At 67.6% G+C, this 20,483-nt stretch overlaps 1 protein-coding gene across 1 annotated transcript in view; it reads right to left on the bottom strand.

The window, feature by feature from the left end:
• The window catches only part of RXRA (retinoid X receptor alpha), a 96,216-nt gene extending 77,978 nt beyond the window's left edge, over positions 1–18,238 (bottom strand). The window contains exon 1 of the mRNA XM_030293541.1: positions 18,153–18,238. Within this exon, the coding sequence (XP_030149401.1) occupies positions 18,153–18,180 (28 nt within the window). The 5' untranslated portion in view covers positions 18,181–18,238. The remainder of the gene's footprint in view (positions 1–18,152) is intronic.
• Between the last annotated feature and the right edge of the window lie 2,245 nt (positions 18,239–20,483).

Genomic DNA, 20,483 nt, shown 5'->3' on the forward strand with positions numbered 1-20,483 from the left:
AGAGGGCGGGAGGGCACTGCTGGAAGGAGGGCAGGAGGGCAGGAGGGCAGGAGGGCAGGAGGGTGGGGGACGTCACATCTGCTGACCAAGCCCCCACCCCCGCCCGCCTTCGGGGAGAAATGCTCTTTCCCACAGTTACGAAAGATCCTCTTTGCTTTGCCGGAAGAAGGGGAACCCAACCCAGAATCACTCCCTTGCAGGGCTCAGTGCTCGCTCCCTGAAGCTGGGGGCCGGGACGCTACACAGGGAGAGACCCGCGGGGACTGCACAGGGGACGGACCCCCCAAGTCCATGCCAAGGTCACACCTGGCAACGGGTCTCGCTTCCCGCCCCTGGAGATCCCTGGTGCCCAGGATGGTTCTGGAGCCAGCTGCCCCTGAAACCGCCCCCTCCTAGGGGAGAACTTTGGCCCAGCCTGACACCCAGTGCCTCCCACCTTCCTGGTGCCACCGGGCACTGACGGGCAATCCCTCCCAGGCCCGGGCCCCAGAGCGAGAAACTCCTCTCCCCACCCCGCAGACGAGGACACCGAGGTTCAGAGGGGCCCCCTGCCACCAATCCTCCCTGCTCCCAGGCAAGAACTGAAGGTCTGTCCCTACTCGGACCCTCCCCAACGGCCAGTGTCACTGCCCCACTTCACAGGTTTTAACAAAGTCCAGGCCCCGAGAGGGCGATGCTGGCCCAGGCCACACAGCTAAGGTGTGACTGCAGCTGCCCCAGCTCCCCAGGGCCACCCTACCCACACAGGGCTTCCCAGGCCCCAGGAGCCCCCCACCCTGTAGACCCACCGTCCAGATGTCCCCTGCCCACGTACGCCACCTCCCAAGGGCAGGGCGGGGATAAATCCTGTCATCTCTGGGCCCCTCCAGGGAGGGAGCACCCCTCACCCGCCTCAGCTGCGGGATTCGGTCTCCTGGCCTCTAATCAAGGGATCACCAACAGTCCCGACACCCACACGTGCACGCGAGAGCCACCCACGTCACCCACACGGTGGGATTTCGGCAGAGGACTCTCCTGAGCCAGCCAGGACAGGAAGGGCCAGGAGGGAGGCCGGGCAGGTCCGTCCACTGCCTCCTGGGGCCAGAAGCCCCCAGACCCACGCGGCAGGCCTGAGCGCTGCTGGGGCTCCCACGTCAGCCCGGGAGACCACACCTGTGCCCTGCAGAAAGCGGGCCGCAGGCCCTACCTGGAGCTCACCCCTCCCCTTCAGGATGGCAGAGGGTCCCAGTGGACCTCGGCAGGGTGCAGTTCGGGACCCGTGGCCGCTCGGCACCCGTCGCTACTGCCAGTGACGGAGAGACAGACACAAAGCAGGCACCCCCGGGGCGGGGCCAGACCCGGACAGCCCCACACCAAGTCTGTGTCCTTCATCAGTCACCCCGGCAGCCCTCCCGACCATGGAGCCCTAAGCCCCGTCCAGACCCACCCGTCCGCTCTCCGGCCGGCCACCGGCCACCTGGCCCGGCTCGCACCACGAGCATCGGCAGGGCGGGCCTGTCTGTGTGGCAAACGTCTGTATCCCGTGTCCCCATCCGGGCAAGCAGCGCCCCGACGTCAGGGCCACGCGGGCCTTCCATTCTGATGCTGCAGCCCTCCACCTGGTGCATGACCCCCAGCAGGTCCTGGGTAAACCTGCTCCCTTCCCTCAAGCCCCTCCCCCGCCCACCACCACCACCACCGAAGGCCCGGCACGGGCAGCACGGGGTGGGGTCCCAAGCTGCCACCCGTGGGACGGTGGCAGCAGCATTCCGGCTTCCTAGGCCTCGGCTTCCTGGTCTGACGGAGACAAGGAGAGGGCGGGGGACTGGCCACCCCACACCCCGAGCTGTGTGACCTTGAGAATCTGCCCAGCCTCTCTGAGCCCAGGCCTCACCTGCGGCGGCTTTGGCACCGGCCGCACTGGGCACCTGGTGGGCCACAGCTTGGCTGGTCCCGCACCCCAGCCCCACTCAGCCTGGGAGCACGGAGGGTCGGGTGCCTGGTCTCACAGTTCAGGACCCCAATCCAGCAAATGCCGGCACACCACCCAGCTGTGCTCACACAGGCAGGTACGGTCCCCAAGGCCCCTCACCCCAGGCTGGGCCACGAGCCCCCGGGGAGTCGCCCCCTAACCTGGGGTCTCCATGTGGCCCCTAGCCAGCAGCACCCACCTCCGATGCTCCAACAACCCCCACCCTGGGGGCGGGGGGTGCTTTACTGGCCCCACAGCATGGCCGGTCTCTCAGCAGGTTGGCCCAGGGCCCTTGGTGGACACGGTCTGAACAAGGCCAAGTCCAGCCCTGCCCTCGGCCCGCCCTGTCCAGTCCAAGGCAGGCACACGGCATATTTATTCACCCACGTGTCCACAGCCCACCCCACCCAGCACACACACCTATACCGGTCCTGCCTTCCCCTCTGTCACGGCCACCGCCAGCCTCAACCTCCAGCTGAGAACCAGGCAGGGGTGTGAGGTGACTGAGTCACACACCAAGGCACACCCCACCCCCCCCCGCCAACCCCGCCGGTGGCTGGTTTCAGAGGATGGAAAGGGGCCACTACAGAACTGTCTGGAGAGGGAGTGAGCTCCCCATCGCCAAGTGAGTGCAAGCCAAGGCCCGAGTCCCTCCCCCCACCCGGAGCCACACACACTCATGTTCTCTGAGGCCCCAGGCCCGGGCCAGGAAGCCGGGTGGAGCCTGGAGGGCGGGGGCCTATCTGACCCAGAGCTGCTAAAAAGAGCCAACGGGGAAGTAAAAATAGGAAATAAAAATAAAATTGCTCCAGCCAGCCCCGGCTGTTTGTGTAGGAAACAAGGCATCTACGGCCCCACCGGGCAGGCAGGCGGGCTCAGCAACCGGGCCCCTCCCAGACGAGGAATGTCTCCCCCAGCCTCCAGCTGCCCCCAAGACGTGCCTCAAAGAGGAATCCCGAGAACCCCGTTCAAACCCCAGCTCTGCCACCAACCAGCCAGTGGCCCTGGGCAAGGAGCCGAGCCCCCCTTGTCACCCGTGGGGTAAAAACCCACCTCCTGGGTACCGAGAAAGGCACAACATGCAAGGGTCCTGGTACCCCACACGCCTCTCCGCCAGGTTCTCCCCCAGGTGTGTTCCCCTCTGCCAGTTCCCCATCGGCTCGCTCACCCCACCGCCCCAGGGGGGCAGTCAGAAAATAAGAGCGCCGGCTAGAGTAAGACATTGAACCTGGCTCCCGGCTTGCGCCAGCTCACCACGGACGGGGCAATCGGACCTAAACGTCCTCACAGAACAATCGGAGGAAACCTGCCTTCCTATCCTTTCCTACTGGGCCCGTCCAGGATGGGCACGAGGCTCGTTCATACTAAAGTGAGCACGACTGACCCTACCTGCAGGACTGGCTCGCCCTCCAGGGTGTATAGACCTAGATGCCCGGAAGGCCGTGAGCGGATCCTGGAGCTGAGACACCCAGCCAGAGGGCAAGGAGGGTCCACCTGGGCCGAGGCACAGCTCATGCACGCGGCCCCCTCCCCCTCCTCAGCTCTGTGAGGACCCTCCCCTACTGGCTCCATTCAGTAGGGCATCCGCTGGGTCAGTGCTCACCGACTGGTCGAGGGTGCCAAGGCGGGACCTCAAAAGGGGCTCTGAGGGCGGCCCCCGGTCAGCGATGCTTGCCACAGCCTGGGCCCGCGGCAGTGGGCACGCGCCACGGGCGGGCCCCAGCAGCCCCCGTTACTCCCAGGAGCCCTCGCGGGCCACCACTGGATCTGACGCTCACAGCCCCCTCCCGGGGGGAACTAACGTAGGCTCCAGGGGCGGGGGGGCTGGCCAGGGAAGTCTAACGGGGACGCGCCCAGCCTCACCCAGCGTCAGCCGGCCCCAAAGCGCCCTCCCTGCGACGGTCTGCCAGCTTCCCAGAACACACCTCTGCTTCCGACCCTCTCCATCCTCTGGCCTCCACGAGTAAACCCCAGGTCTTCGCGCAGCTCAGCCGCCCGCCAGCCCCCGCCTGGCTCACGTCGGCCCGGCCTCCCGGCAGACACCTGTCAGCCCTCGCCGAGGGAGCCAGCCCACGGGGCGGGGGCGAGCCCGTGTGCAGCCCGGCCAGCGGGAGGTAGGGGCAGAGGGCACACGGGACACACACACACGTGCACACTGAGGCACGCACACTCCTACGGGCTCACGCACTCACACGTTCTCGCACACACGCGTGCAGCGCGCCCTGACTCCAGACAGGGGTGACCCTGCCAGGTCCCCCTGCCCCGTGTGGCTCTGCCTCCTAGTCCCTGAGGAGAGTCTGGGAAGGACGGGGTCCCCAAGGGTGGGGGTGGGGAAGAAAGACGGAGCGGTGGGCAACGTGCCCTCCACCCAATCCCGGCCTTTCTGCCCAGCACCCTCCAGCCGACAGACCCTCGGCACCTGCCGGAAAGTGTGGGGTAGGAGCCCCCATGGCTGGGAGCGGAGGACGAGAGGTAGACCCTGGGCCCCGTGACCGCCGGGTCCTGAGGCCAAGCCTGGGGCCGGAGACGCCAGCAGCCCACCGGCCCCAGGCACGTGGGCTGGGGACCCAGATCCCAGCTTGCGGTCCCAGGTGCTGGCTGGTGTGGGCCACCAAGCACCAAGCGTGGTCCAGGCAGCCAGGGGGACGGCAGTGGTGACAGCAGTCTCCTTGTTCTCTGAAACTGGGGGGGGGGGGGGGGGAGAGGGGTGGACACCCAGAGACGGAAAGTCAGCAGGGCAGGGAGGCCCAGGCCCAGGCCAGACCATCTCCTCGCTCTGGGGTCCCTGAGACACCCCCAGGTCCCCACGAGGTCTGATCGCTACCCCAAGGCCATGATCTGCCCGGCCCCTGCCCCCCTCCCACCGGGCTGAACGGGGCACAGGGCCTGACCTCCATGCAGGACCGTAGTGATGGCCAAGGGGGTGAGGGACACTGGCCGGCCCCTCCGATAAGAAGCTCTGCGGCTTATCGGCCACGTCCAGGGTCAGCGTGGGCTCCGGAGCCGCCCCTCCCCCACTCGGGCCCAGTGCAGGACACGCAGTAACTGTCCACGAGCAGATAGGTCTCAGGGACGGGCTGTGGGCAGGGAGGGCACTCGGGAGGGCACGCCTCTCCCAAGACTTGCAGCCAGCGAAGGCATAAGGAGACGTGACCTCGCCCTGTGACCCTGGGGCTGGTCGGAGGGGTCAGGGATAGCGCCGGGGCTGGGGGCCGGTCAACCTGGAGCGAGCGCTGCCCGCGGTCCCATGCTGGGAGGACTCAGCCCTAACTCCTGACGGCCGTGGCCTGTTCTCTGAATTCCACCAGACGCAGCCAGAGGCAGTCGGCAGGAATCACCCGCCTGGCGGTGGTGGGTTCCGGGCGGAGGGCCGGGCCCGCAGACCCGCCCACCCCTCCAGCCCGAGGAGGGTCACCAGGAGAGGCTGTGCTCCCCACTGGGCCTGCAGCGCCCCGTCTCCTATAACCCTCAGGCGCCCTGGAGCTAGCGTGAGCCCTGCATGCAGGTGCGGACACTAAGCTGGGACCCAAACCAGGCCGCGAGGCCAAGGTGCGTGCTCCGCACTGCCCAGCTGCCTGGGCTCAGGTGGCCGCGGCCCAGGACAGTCCTCCCGCGTCTCAGGTGCCTGGGGCTGGCCCTCCCGGCACGCGCCAGAGAGGCGCCCGGCGAGGAGCGTGCCGGGTGCGGTGCAGGGGGACCCGGTGTCCAGCCCGGTGACCCAGGACGCGCCACACTCCGGCGGGGCCCCCCAGCTGCAGCGGGGGTGGGGGCGGGGGGGGGGCGGAAACAACCTCTCTCGCGACGGCTGCCACATTCTTCCAACGGGCCATCAAAGAGCAGAGACCCTGGGCTGGGGGCAGAGGGGACGAGCCACGGGAGCCCCGCCGGCGCGGAGGGAAGTCCCAGCACATCTCCGCACCCCTCCTCAGTGTGGGGCCGGGGGGGGCTGCCTCTAGGAAGAGGCCACTGCAGCTCTGCGGCCACAGATGCAACTCCCCAGCAGGTGCCGAGAAATGAAAGGGAAAGGGGAGGGGGGGTCCCGCCTCCAAAGCCCGGCGCAAACAGCACCTCTCCCTGCAGGGGCAGCCCGGGGGGGCCCCACCCCGGCTGGGCTCAGGACCGCCCCTCCGGGTACCCCCTCCCGCCGCCCGGGCTTGCCGACCCCCTGGGGCACCGCCCACCACAGCCCGGGCCTCTCCCCTGCACTGCGGGCCCGCACAGCCACTGCCTGACCTCTCCCGGGGGTCAGAACACCTCCCCGGCCAACAACCCGACCGCCCCCCAGACCTGCCCCCTCTACCGCTCTCCTCGTCTGGTAGAAGGCACATCATTCTTTCAGGCACTCGGGCCAAGAGCCCCGAGACCACGGCCGCCTGGCTAGGCTCCCCCGCCCTGCGCTCCGGCCCCGCTCCTCACACAGCGGCAGAGCCTCCTAGGAAGCACAGGCCAGATGCCGCCCTCCCTGGCCCAGGAGCCTCCCCTGGCTCCAAGTCCCTGGAGGCAGAGGACGCAGAGCCTCCCCCGTGCCCTCTGATGCCAGCTCCCCCTGCTCCGCTTGGCTGTAGCCACACGGGCGCTCTGGGGTGGCCCCTGACAAAACAAAGCTCGCGTGCACATCTGAAGATACAGAAACTGACCTCTCGCAGGTAAACTCCTATTCATCCCTCACGACCCAACTCACAGGGCCCAACCCACCAAACACCAGGGCAGGCTGGTAACACTTCTCCTGTGCCCCGCCTGCCCTCGGTACCTCTTCCTACCACACTCACACCATCTCCTTCCCCAGAAGGAGAGCAGGGATCACATCAGGCCAGTCGACCTCAGCTCCACTCTCACTCCAGGCGACCTGCCCTGACACACCATCAGCCCCACTTTGCAGACAAGAAAACCGAGGCCCCGAAAGGCTTTAAACATCGGGCCCAAGGTGACCCGCTGTCGACTGGCAGCACTGGGTCCCTCCCTGTTCTCTGACCCCATCGGGGGATGGGCCTCACTCAACTCTGCCTCCCCAGGGGGGCCAGATGTCCATGGACACACAGCCAGTCAGACGAACAGACAAGAACAGCAGGCAGGCGAGAGATTTGCTCCGGACCTCTTGGCCAGGCCTTAATCCCCTCCCCCCCCCCACCCCCCACGACCCAGTTTCAACAAGACGTGCCGAGCAGCAGAGGAAGGAACCAGGTCCCGACACGGCTGGTCATGTGGGGCTGAGGGGCCTTCCACACATGCATCTGCGCATCTGGGCCCACGGGAAACCCAAGATCTCCCCGGCAGCGGGCAGCGGCTGGCATCCATGGGGGTCCACCGGGGGGCTCGCCCCGTGGGCAGGAACGCACACGGCCGCAGGCTCCCTCAAGGGTGCCCGGGGGACCCTCCAGGGCAGGGGCCTGGCCCACTGTCCGGCCTCTCCCTGTCCCCCTCCCAGGCTACACACAACGGGACCCCCCCTCCCTCGACAGCCAGCAGACCCCGGAAAAAGAGTGATTCGCGCCACAGCAGCAACTGTGAAAGTCAACTTCGTGAGGGGCAGGCTCCCCCCACCACCTCTCTGAAGGGCAGAGGGCAGGGGAGGCACCTGCGGGAAGCACTAATTCAATCAACAAACATTTCGCAAGGCCGGGCAGCGCCTGGCACCGTGGCTTCAGCCGCAAACGGGACCAGAAGCCACCCCACGGATGAGGAGGGACGCTCCGCGGGCCGGGGACCCGCGGGGGGCAGAGCCGCTCCCAGGCAGCACGGCTGCCAAGGGTCCCGGCCGGGAGCAGCCGCCAGCCGCCACACTTCCCACCTCCGGCCCCAACATCCTTCCTTCCATTTGACAAACGAGGAAACCCAGATAAAGAGGGAGGAAGTAACATGCTCCCTGTCACAGAGTTCACGTGGCAGAGCCGGAACGGGACAGGCAGGCGGGCCACCCGTCCCCCGGGGCCCCCGGTCTCAAGGGGTCAGCCTCTCGGGGGTAAGGCTCCCTGGGGTCCCAGCCTTGGGGGCAGGCGGGCCCCGCAGCTCAGGAGGACTGGTACCCTGACCCTGTATCCCCGAGACAGAAGGAGGAAGAGGGAGGTCCCGGCTGCCCTCCCCTGGCTGACCCCCCATTTGGGCCCAGGAAGGCCAAAGCCAGCACTGCCCTGCCCCAGGGGTCACGCACCCAATGCCTGTGGTCCCCACCTCCCAGCCCTCCTCCCGACCTTGGTCCTAGGCAGAAAGTCCAGGAGCAGGGGTGGGGTGAGCCACCTCCCGTGGACTCTGGCCCCATCGGTTTTCTCTTCCAGGCAGCGCTCACGCAGGAGGCCCCCGGGAAATGACACCTAGCTGCCACGGGGGAAGGGGCAGGCGTGCAGCAGGGGGCACCGCGGAGGTGGACCAGGGATACGGGGACGGCCAGGCGGGGTGGGGAAGGGACCCCCGGCACCTCCACCCGGAGAGGGACGCGGCAACGGCCACTCACCCCAGGAACCAGAGCTCTGAGCTGGTGTAACACGCGGTGGGCCAGCATGGGTCATGCTCCAGACAGGGACATGTCAGGGCCTGGAGGTAGAGGGGACATGAGGCCAGCGGGCACCCAGCTCCGAGGGGCTGCCTACAGCCGGAACGGGGTCCACCAGGTGAGAGCCAGGCCTACCGCCACCCTTGACTCCTCACGGGGTTAATTATTCCCAGACCAGCTGACCAACCCCTCCCCCCCCAAACCAATGCTCCCATGGTTCCTCACCAGCACAGACAGACCTGTAACCCAGCCAGCAAGGGGCAAGCCGCAGCGGCCCGGCCACGCAGTCAGATCCTTCCGAAGTTCTCCAGGGAGAACGCCCGTCCACACAGGCATCCCCTCCCCACACCCTTGGCTGGAGCCAGAAATCCCCAGGGAGAGTCCACCCCTTCTCTCTACCTGGACTCCCTTCCCAAGCCTACCCAGCAAACTCCTATTCGTGCCTCAAAACCCAACTACAACAGTACCTTTTCCGTGAAGCCTCCCCAGGCGGTTTACAGGTGAGGAAACTGAAGGCCAGACAGGCAAATCTGCCAACCCAGGGCCACACAGCCCCCACCTCAGAGCTGGCACTCACTCCTCACACAGGACGGCCTTCGCCAGCAAGCTACAAACACGAGAAGGCGAGGAAGGAGTGGTGCTTCATGAGGCCGGAGGGGCTACGGAGTCACGCGACACTGAGCAGAGGCCTGGCCTCCATGCTGGGGGCAATGGGGAGCCATGGAGTGTTCCAGGCAGGGGAGGTCAGAGCCCAAGAAGAGCCTGGCTTGGCCTCGGGTGGTGACAGCATGCCCCCGCCGCCCCCTACGATGCCCAGCCATTCCTAAGGCTCACCATTTCCCCATTACGAGCAGCTCACCCCGAAGTGTTTTGCCCTAACTCTCCCAGCTCAGAACCAGAGCCCCACCCTAGCCAGCTCAGAGCCCACGCTTCCCAGCTCACGGGCAGCCCACCCCCAGCCCGGGGCCCGTCCCCCTCGGCCCAGGGAGGGCACAGAGCCAGTTCCGGAGAAGCTGGTCCACAGCTGTGACGCCCCAATCAGACGGCCATGAGCTTACGGGAACAAGGCCAAGGTGCCAGGAGGGAAGGGCAGAAGCCTCTGGCAGCCAGAGAAGCCCAGGGAAACCGAGGCCAAGAAGGAAGAAGGCGCCTGCCCAGGCATGCAGCAAGCCGGTTCGGGGAGCACGGCACCGCCCACCCCAGCCCTGCGCCGCACCTCTGCAGGAAGCGGCTCTTGGGCCCCGAGGAGGCAGGGTGGGCGACCAGCCGCCCACCCGAGCGGGCTGAGACAAGGGGGCTCCAGGGACGCCCCCCACCCAGCACCCCTCCAGAGAGCGGCAGCCACAGCCTCCGCCGGGAGCACCCCAAAGTTGTTCTGGACAAAGCCAAGCCACAGGGGGTACCAGGTGGGCACCAACTGTCCCAGGGAAGGACACCCGCCTGGCCTCAGACCCCAGAGTTAGCCTTCGGGGCCAACCTTCCCGAGCCTGAAACCTCCACTGCAGAATACAGACGAAACAGCCCCCACGCACGGGCACGGACACGGCTGAGCGGGAACACGGCTCAGGACGTGGCCCCCACGGCGGCCACCGCTGTCACCCCGACGGTCACTGGCCAACGCTGCCCGTGCCCAGCCCCGCCTCTGAGGGGCCACCAACCAGCAAAGCGGGTCCCGCAGCAAAGCGGGCCTGGGTTCACTGGAGAGCGGGGGCCGGACCCACCCCCCCAGCCCCTCGCCAGGACACTGGGTGCGGCCCACACAGCGTGGGAATCCAGCTGCCACCGACGGTCAGTCGCGGGGTCTTCTCCGTCCTGGTCCTGAATCAGCCGGGCGCTGCCTGGACCCCCGTGCCGGGGGCCGCGTGACTGCACACGCCTGAAAGGGCCCTGCTCTCAGGAAGCCTCGGGGACCACGGAAGGCGGGGTGGGCGGCCAGCACGTCAGGAGCCCACAGCAGGCGGCCTCTAGTCCCCCGTGCGCACCGAGCCGGCTCACCCTCCCGGGTCCCCACGAGGCAGCACGATGACCCCGCGATGGGCACGGGGGAACGGCAGGGCCAAGGGCCGGGAACCGGACGGCGGGGCCCGAGCGCCCAGCACGCCGCACTGCACTCTGCGCACAAACCGGCTCAGGCTGGGGCAACACGCGGGCCTCCAGAAGGCCACGGCTGAGGACGCGACTTTAGGGCAGACGCCACAGACAGCGCGGGGGGCGGGGGGTGTCCAGGCGGGGGGCACAGCACCAGCCAGGCCTGACGCACCCCTACTCCCCAGAGCTTCGGACGAGGCGGCCGTCCATCGGGAGCCCGCGAGCGCGGCGACTCGGGCCACCTGGGCTGTCACCGCCTGACCTCTGCCCGGGGCCGGTGCGGACACTTAAGCTAAATTGGTCAATTATGGGATACTTAGATCCCTCCCCGGGGCTTCCCAGCCTCCCTCGGTTCTGGGCCGCAGCACCAGGAAGCCTGTTGAATCAGTAACCTCATTACAGCCGGGCGGCCGCACCCGGGCCCGGCTTTGAACTCCACGGGTTTATCCGCTGCGCTGCAGGATTTACACGCCGCCTGGCCCAGGCCCAACGCGCTCTCCCCTTCTCTTGTCTCCCCTCTCCTGAGGCCCATCGCCACCAGCACTGCGCCCCAAGCACCTCAGGGAAACCGAGGCACGGCTGGAAACCACCGCTGCTCAGATGGGCCCACGGAGGTACAGAGAGGCTAGGGCCAGGCCCTCAGTCACCCCAGGAGCAGGGTCTCAGACCAAGGGTTCCCCTTTTCACCCCCAGCCCCAGCTAGCAGAGGTAGAGTCCTCAGGAACTCAGAGCCAAGGGCCAATTGTGAACATCTCAGGAGGGGACCTGGAGGTAATGCCTCACACTGAGGCCCCAGGGGCTCCAGCCCCATAAAAGCCTCCCAGTGTCCCATTCCTCGGCCCCAAGGCCAGTCCCAACATGGCCCTCGGGTACCTGCTCTGAACCCACGAGGCCCGGCCACCTGCCCGCCATGGTCACCCCATCCCCTCAACTTGATCGGGTACCCTGGGCCTGACTCCTTTTCCGGGACTGGGCTTGAGCCCTCTTGACCACCCTAGTGTCTCATCCTCTTTCCCAGAGCCCCACTAGCACCCCAGGCCCTGGGACATCTCAGTTAACGTGGGGCAGGGAGCACAGGCTGGAGAGCATTGCCCCTGAAGGACAGGCCAAGGGCCCCAGGGCCCGGAAGGAGGGGAGCAGGGGTGGGGAGGGAGACAACCACTCTCCCAACCCCATGACCAGGGGAAGGCAGAGAGACCCGCAGCCAGCCCAGAGGCCTGGCCTGACCCTCAGGAGGCTGCTACTCGGGGCGGCCCGGCCAGGGCAAGGTCAGCAGCCCACACCTGCCACGTCAGGTTCCAGGCCCACCTGGGACCCCTCCTCCTTCCAGCCCCGGCCTGCCTCCGGCCCACCCTCTGCACAGAGCTGGACGCCTAATTCCAGCTGCAAACATCACCATGCCCATGGTGCCCCGTGGCCCCGGGCCCCCACACACCTACCTGCATCCCAGGCCCTCGCCGGGACACGTGACATGCCGTCTCCTTTCACAAGGCACCATCTCTCCCAGCTGCAGCCACGCAGGCCCAGAGGACTGGCCTCGGGCCTTTGTCTGGGCTGTCCCTGCCACCTGGAGTCCCCTCCCCTTGCCACCTGTTGCAAGGCCGCCTCTCGTCCAGACTCACGACAGGGACCAGCTCCAACAGGAAACTCTGCCTGCCCTCTGCTCCTCAGGCCCACCCCGGTGGGACGGCAGGACAGGCCAGCACCCAGCAGGTACGCCCCAGGTGCCGTGCGGACCGAGGCCAGCCAGCAGGCCTGGGTCCCCCTAAGGAAAAGCTCGTGGAGACTTTGTTAGGATAGGCGGCAAGGCCCGGCGTGTGCACGTGTGCCTGCATTTGAGTGAGCGCGCGTGTGTGTGCATGTGCACGCGTGCGTATAAACGCGTGTTGGCGGGTGTGTGCAAGTGTGCATCTGTGGGTACGCACCTGTGCGTGCATACGTGTGTGTTTGTGTGTGCGCAGGCATGCGTGCACACGGGGGTTCATACGCGTGTGTGCACATGCCCGTGTTCGTGTGTGCGTGTATGCACATGAGTCTCCGTGCACACGTACTTTACGTGTGTGAGTGTGTGTGAGGGCAATGGTGATCACAGAGACAACCAAGGCCCCGCCCTGCCCCGGAGGCCCGGTGTGGCCATTCTAGCCCAGCGATCACCATGCAGCTCCCTCAGGAATTTGTTCCTGGACAGCTCAGTCCTGGCGGGGTGAGGAGGCGGGCACCGGGCCACAGGGGTCCTCAGGCTGTGCCTCTGGCTGCCGACCCCACCCACAGCTTTCTGGCCCATCAACAGCCCCGATCCTGCCCCACCTCCACCAAGGACAACCCTGGATGAGGATCGGGGGGGTCTCTGCTGCCCAGAGAGCCTTCAGTGGGTACAAGGGGACAGAAGGGACATAGCGAAGTTTCAGTCCTCCCCCAAGTCCCACAGAACAGAGCACTCATTCACCTGTGGGCCCAAGATCCGTAACAGAGCTCCTAGGCAGCCCAGTCGGGGCACAGATCCGGGCCCCGGGACGCAAGCGTCTTCTGAAAATGCTACCTGACGGTCAAGAGGCCTGAGGGAACAGCACTCCCAATCCTGGGGAACGGTCCTGACCCAGAGGCCCAGCAAAGGCCACGTCAGCCCTCATGGGAGAGCTCAATTTCCCCATGTGCTCAGTGGGCCTGCCTCCTTGCAGCCTCCATGAGGTCCTGAAAATCAAGTCCCAAGTACACAGCAGGTGCCCAAAGACTGGAGCCATCAGCACCCTCGAAAGGGGCAGCCCAGGGCCCAGAACTTGGGAGAGATTTAGACAAACGGGGTGGGCAGGGACCACGGAGGCCCGTCTGGCTTCTAGAGATGAGGAAATCAGGCCCCCAGCGGCCCCCTCGCTCACCCAGGGGCACAGAGACCCAGAGATGTAGGGATGCGGGGACACAGATCTCAGGGACACGTAACACCTCCTGGTGGAGCACCGGGCAGGGCCCAGCTGCGAGGGCCAGAGCCACCTGACAGGGAGAATGTGAGCGTGAGCGTGCACACATCCAGGCCCTGCACGCTCGTGTGCGCCCCGCCCCCCCCGGCCGCGCCAATCTCATCTAGCTGCTTTCTGCCCCATTTCGCGCTCGCTCAACTGCCAAGCACCATAACTGCTTTGTAACTCCAGGGTGCGATCTCCCCGTGCGTGCGGCCCCGGGCACAACCGTGAGCCTCAGAATGCCTCGCGCCAGGATGGGAGGACGGGGAGGGGTGCCCGCGTGTCCGCTGCCCCACCCGCCTGCTGGGGGCCTCCAGGAGAGGGCCGGGGGTGAAGGCGCCCGGCAGAGGGGCCACAGTGCTCACTCAACTCACGGAGGCCGGGGGCGGCCCTCCCTTCCGCGTCTGCTGCCTGCACTTGAGAGCACCGGCCGCGGTCTCTGCTCCGGGGTCCTGTGTGATCCAGCTCTCCAGGCCCGGGCCCGCCCTGACCCAGGCAGAAATCCCGTGGGGCCCTTGGCCACAGACCTCACCGTCGAAGAGGGGCCGTCAGGACGAAACGGGCTGCCTTCCCCAGCACCCACGTCCATTTTACAGATGCATGCTGAGGCTTGAAAGACAGGCAGGCAGGCCCCACGCACACACATGGCAAAGAGAGGACCGGACCCCTGGCGCATGACCACCAGCCCGGCAACAGGACACGGACCCCCACGAAGGTGCTGCTCCTGGTCCCTCCCACCCCCAGGGACGGTCGGGTCGTTGCAGAGAGAGCAGGCGTGGGGAGCAAGTGACAGAGCGGCGTGATAGGAGGGGGAGGAGGAGAGGGAGGGGAGGGGGCTGGAACTGCATCGCACAGAACATAAATGTTGCGGGCAGGGCCGCACACAGGAGGGAATGTACAGGCGGGACCAGCTCTCCCCACCCCGCCCTCCAAAGCGTCCCTCAAATCAACACGCTTAATGAGTATCCGGACAAAGGTCTGGAAGGGGATCCCCAAAGGGGCACCAGCCCACCAGCCGCCCAGGCTCTGAGTCCACACACACAGGGTTTGAGGGCCCGGACCCCTTCCCCATCCCCAGCACCACCGGTGGCCAGTTCCCACGGGAATGGACACCTCAAAGCCCCAGCCACCAAAGCCCACAACGGAAGACACACTTGGAGCCAGTGGAGAAGGGAAGGAGCAGGTCTAGGCTTACAAAGCCTCAGCCCGATGACGGCGCCCAGACTGGGCCGGCTCAGTGGCCCCTGCTCTGTGTCTAGTGGAGAGCAGCTGAGCTGGGCCCAGGAGCCCCTTCCAGAGGACGGGCCTCCCTCGCCACTCGAGACCACGGCCCTAAAACACACCGTGGTGGCAAGAGCCACGAGGCCCAAGATGCTAGAACTCTGTGGGAGGCTCCACGGGGTCTGGGCCTTTAGAGGCTTTTAAGACCCCCCCCCCCCCCACGCCACCTCTGTGCTGCCCAAGTCTGGCCCGCCTGGAATCACCACGGGGCCACTCTCCTGACGCCCAAGCCCCTGGCACGGGCACCCGGCCCCGCCCCATCACCCACTCTGTGCCCGCACAGTCCCACAGCCCCCCCCTCCTCCCTCCCAGGAGAGGAAACAGAGGGAGTGAGGTGGGGGCCAGGGAGAGCAGGTAGAGGGCTTCCTGGAGGAGGTTCAGTTCCCCGCAGGCCCTGAAGGACACGCACAGCTGGAAACACTACCCAAACTCCCCAGCAGCCGCCCCTGTGTGAGCAAGTCTACTGGCTCAACCCTGCCTAACCCTAGCTCCCGGCCGACGGCGCTCCCAGCACGGCCCTTCCTGGGGCCAGCCCATTCCACCCACGTCTGGGCAGAGGGGGTCAGGGGTGCACGCCGGGCCCAGGCACGACAGCTAGATGCAGGCAAGTACGCAGGCCGCAAGGCCTCGGCCACGGTCAGGCCGCACCGAGGGCTGTTTTTCTCGCCCTGACACTTCTCCTGTCAACAAACAGAGCCCCCTCCGGAGTTTACCAAAACAAACGCCCCAACAGTCGGCAGTGCCCAGGCCTAGACAGCACTGCCTCAGCAGGCCGGACTCCAAGCCCGGACTCCAAGCCCAGCCTCCCAAGAGTCATGTGACCCTGTTATTTCGGGAGGCCCCGGAATGTGCTCTATTTTGGGTCCCTCGGGGCCCTGATGTTACCAGAAGCCCCTCACCAGGGCTCCCAGCTCACTCGGGTCCCTGAGAGTCCCCCAGAGAATGGCTGAGGGGGCTTATCACTCTGCTACTGGCTGCCCCATCCCCCCAGGCAAGTGAGCCACTACCAGCCCAGCAGGGTCTGGCCAGGCCTGAGACCTCTGGCCGCCTGTGCAGGCCCGGCCTTCTAGCCCCACCGCCCGGGTGGGTGCCAATGCAGGCCTCCTCCATGGGTGTGGGGGGCACCGAGGGGCAGGGGCAGGAAGCAGGGGCTGCCCTGGGCCACCTACCAGCACCAGTATCTGTACCCTGGGCTCGTCCCTGCCCTCACCAGGGAGTTCAGCGGGCAGTAGCTGGGGGACACCCAGGGAGATGACGGCCAAGTGCCCAGACCCGCCAAGCCTGGAGAGGCCCTCTCTGCCCAGGGCCCGACACGTGAAAGAGGCAGGTGGGTCAGCCTTCCCAGCAGCGCAGGGCTGACCTAGGGTGCCAGCCGGGCCCCGGACGAGTGCGCGGGGCCTTCTGAAACTCACCCCCAGGAAGGATCAGGCTGTGTTTACAAAAGAGCCTGGGCAAGTAACTGCTTCAACGGGCCTTCAACCCCACTACACTTCAGAGCAGGCCACAGCTCAGAAAACAAATAAAATGTCATCAGAGCCCAGGACTCTCCACTCAAGCCTGGGGCTGGGACTGCTGGGCAGGCGACCAGCCTGGTGGAGGCGAAGCCTGAGTCTCTGAGGAACCCGTCCAGGTTCCCGGGGCCAGGGCTCAGAGGCAGGACCTCGCCTCTTCGGGGGGGACTCCAGCATGGCAATCCTGCGACCTGGGCCCTGCACATGTCAAGTCCCAGGACCCTCCCAGGACGTCAGAGACCCAGACCTTTCCTGCTCCCAGTACCCAGCCAGGGCCCTGCCACGTCGGGGGCGGGGAGCCAAGACAGAGCGGAGCATTCTTGTTCCAAAAAGGACCCTCCGGGAGGGCCTAGCTCTGTGTGCGTGCGAGCGCGCAAAGCTTTCACGGGGGAAACGGAGCCATCGGCCCACACGGGGCCCCGCCACCCCACACTTAGCTTTCTTTTCTCTTCCCCACACGCAGGCACCCACCTAGGGGTGCGGATCCAAAATCTACCACTTTGTATACTGTGGCCTCAGTTTCTCAAAGCCAGTCTGCAAAATGGGCAGGAGTGCCCACCCCTGGGGGCTCTGGGAGGAGCTTGGCGCCTGCAGAAGTCATCACCTTAGAGGCAGAGAGGGGGTGTTCCCAGATCTGACCACCCGTATCCCAGTGTCCCTGCAGCGTGCCCTGTTTGTGAGGTGGGGGGGGGGGGTGGCTGGGGTGCTCAAATCCTCACCCTGACACCCGGGGTTGGGGGGCACCTGCTGGCTCCCCGCCACCTCCCAGTCTCAGCAAACGTTCCCACAGCTGTGCCGGGTTCTGGCTGCCAACCTGGTGGCCAAACTGCGCCCCAGGCTGCAGGGGGGCGTGCAGGCAGGAGGGACGACTGACCGAGGGGTTTCATTCATAATCAGCTGTTTGAATTTCCATTCAGCACAGATCCTTCACCCACCCTCACAGCCTGGCTGCCGGCCCCACCACCAAATTAATATCCTTCCCGGCGCTCGTTCATAAAGTCTCCCCACCCCCTCCCCCCTTCCCTGCCTCTCACTGGCTCCCAAACCCCAGGGAGGGCAGCGGCCGCGGGGGGGTAGGGGGGAGACGCCTGGCCAAGCCCCTTCCTCCTGCTACGTGGGTCAGGGCCTGGAGTCGGGGTGGGGGGACAGTCTGGGGTAGGGAAGCCGCTGGGCGGGATGGCAGCAGGAGGACAGGAAAACTGAGCCTCCGCGCCTCAGAGGTGTCCTCCCCCCAAGTGCAGGGCCAGCCCCCCCCCCCCGGAGAGCGCCCCGCACGGCAGCCGGGTGCGCCGGAGTGAGGGGCCCCATTTCTGGAATGGGGCCTTCCCGGGTCTGAGGCTCCCGGTGCTAAGGCCCCCTCGTTGACCCTGCCCACCCGCGCCCTGCTCCGGGGGAGGAGGGGTCCCGCGCGTTCCAGGGCCGGCGGCCTGCTGGCCTCGGCAGCCCGGGCGGCGGCGCACAGGCCGTCCCGGTGCCAGGGCGGCCGCAGGCTGGGAGCGCACAAGTTGCTCCGCCCGCCCCGGCCCGGCCCCTACGCAGCCCGGCTGGAGCTGCGCGCCCGGGGCCGCGGGCGGACCGGCGTAGCCCGGGAAGTGGGGGGCATGGGGGGGGGGAACCGGGGCGGGACCCCCTTCCCCAGCCGCCAGCCGCCCCCCTCTTCGCCCCGCCGCCGGCCCGCTGCCCGCTCCCGCCCCGAGACCGAGTGGCGGCCCGGCGCCCGCGCCCCCCGCCCCGGCCGGCCCGGGAAAAGTTGCCCGGCCGCCCGCCCCGGGCCGGCGCCCCAACAACTCGGCCAGGGCCGCGCGGAGGGGGGCGCGGGGCCGAGCGGCCGGGAACGCGCCCCGCCGCCCCGCCGGCCCGGCCCCGCGAGCACTCACCGAGCGGCAGGAAATGTTTGGTGTCCATGTCGGCGGCGACCGCGGCCGGCGGCGGGACGGCGGGCGAGCGCGGCGGCCCCCGGCGCGGCCGGCCGGGCCCGGCCGGCGGGAGCCGGCGGCGGCGGGGCGGCGGCGGCGCGCGGAGGCCGCGGCGCGGCGAGTTGTTGCAAAAGTCGCCCAACAATGTAAACTACTTGAGCTGCGCGCCGCCGCCGCGCGCCCCGCGCCCGCGCCCCCGCCGCGCGCGCGCCCGCGCCCGCTCCGCTCCGACCGCGGCGGCGCCGGCGGGGGGGCGGCGGGGGGCCCGCGACGGGCGCGGACTCGGCGCAGCGCCGCCGCCGCCGCCGCCGCCGCCCCGCCCGGCCCGGCCGCCCCCGCCCGGCGCGCGCCCCCCCGCGGACCCCGCGCCCCCCGCCCCCGCGCGCGCCGGGCCGCGAGCGCGGAGCGGGCGCCGCGCAAACTTGCGAGTTGGCCGCGGCCGGGCCGCCCGGGAGCCGCGCGGGGGCGGCGGGGGAGGGGCGCGCGCGCGCGCGCGCGGGGTTCCCTCCCCGCTGTCCCCAGCCCTCCGCGCGGAGGGGGGAGGCGGGCGGGCGGGCGGCGGAGCCCTAGGCGGCCCGGCCATTGTCTGGGCGGCCACACAAAGCGGCCGGCTCCGCCGCGCGCTGCCCCCGCCCGCCGCCACGTGGGGAAACTGAGGCTGGCGGTGGCCCGAGCTCCAGCGGGCGCACGGGCTAGGCCTCCGCCAAGGAGTCCTCCAGTTTCTGGACGCGTCCTCTGGCCGGCCCCCACTTTCACGCCCATGGAAAGCCGCGGTCCCCGGGTACCCTCTGCCATGCCCCGCGGCCGGCCCCACCAGGCAGCCGGGCCAGGCCGGGGCTCGCGCTCCCTGCACGCTGGCCGGACTTCGGGGACCCCTCTTTAGAAGCACCGGGCTGGGGAGGAGCTGCCGTGAGTTGGGCGCTGACTTTGAGGCCGGTGGCTACTTCCCTACCCTGACTTTTAAATTTGTGATTTGTTTAAAAACGGAAGGAAGCACGCTGGCCCTGAGACCGGGACCGCCTGGCAGCAGGACTTGGGGTGCATGAGTTACCTGCATGGGGCGACCCTCCCTCAGCACATGCAGCCCAGGGGCGCCCCCTCCCCACCAGCCCCCAGGAGCCTGGAGCACTGCTCCAGGATCTTTGCTGTGGAGACCCACCCAGGCTCCGGGAGGTGGAGGGGCTTACCGAAGCCACGCTGGCTGTGCGCGGTGGTCCTGGGGCCGCCCTGGCCTGATGTGGAGGGAGATGATGACTGGATGTGGAAGGCCTTGCTGCCCAGAGAGACCCCAGCCCTGACAAGGAAGGGGGGATCCTGCCTGGTGCGCCCCTGAGCAAGCCTTGAGACCCTGCTGGGCTTTACCTTCCCCTCTGTGAAATGGGGAGTAACAGGACCCACCTCCCACCTGACGGTCAGGAGCTGGGTCTCTGGAGGGCCATTTGGGCCTGTCCAGGAGGGAGCCTCTCATTCCACTTGGGGCAGGAGGATGGTGCGGGGTGGGGGACAAACACTGTTGGAGAGCTACCCCCCACAGCAGAACCCCCCCCCCCCGGCTGGTCCTGTCCCCCTGGCTCCTGCTTGATCCACACTCCCCTCCCCTGCTGCAGAAAGCCTCCCCTTTGCTGGCCCTTGAGCCCCCCACCTGTACCTGTAGCCCCCCCCCCCCCAACCTGCAGAGCTCCCTGCCTTCCCTTCAGCCTCGGCCTGTTAAACTGTGGCCTTCAGCCACTGTCTTCACACCCTCCTCACTGCCTGGGACACAGCTTCAAAAACTCACTTCCTCCTGCCAGGGCCAGGGGCAGGCAAGCACACAGGGAAAGTTCCCAGAAGGAGCAGACGGAGGCACTGACATGGAGAGCAGTTCTCAGGCCTGCCTCTATCACCCCCCGCGCATCCTTGGCCATGGTGCACGGTCAGGTCCCTTTGGGCCCCGTCCTCCCGGCCGGCACCATCAGACCCCACCATTCCCGCTACAGAAGAGGCCAGATGCCCTTTTCTTGCAGGGACCCCACTGGGCACAACTGACCAGGAAGAAGCTCCCCAGGACCACAGCCCCCACTCCTCTGCCTGACAGGGTCATCCAACAACCCAGGGGCAGTGGACGGTACAAGCCACCTGACTGACGAGAACACGAGGCTGAGAGAGGGGACGTACGGGAACATGTCACACAGCAGTGAGGACAAAGTCAGGATTGAACCTAGGGCCCGTCCTTGGACTCTGTGCCAGGCCCGTGGGGGCCTGGGTGACCATCAGTGACGCTGCCTCCCTAACACCTCCTGTATGGACAGCCCG

This window comes from Lynx canadensis, chromosome D4, assembly GCF_007474595.2.
Source record: "Lynx canadensis isolate LIC74 chromosome D4, mLynCan4.pri.v2, whole genome shotgun sequence".
NCBI classification, from domain to species: Eukaryota; Metazoa; Chordata; class Mammalia; order Carnivora; family Felidae; genus Lynx; species Lynx canadensis.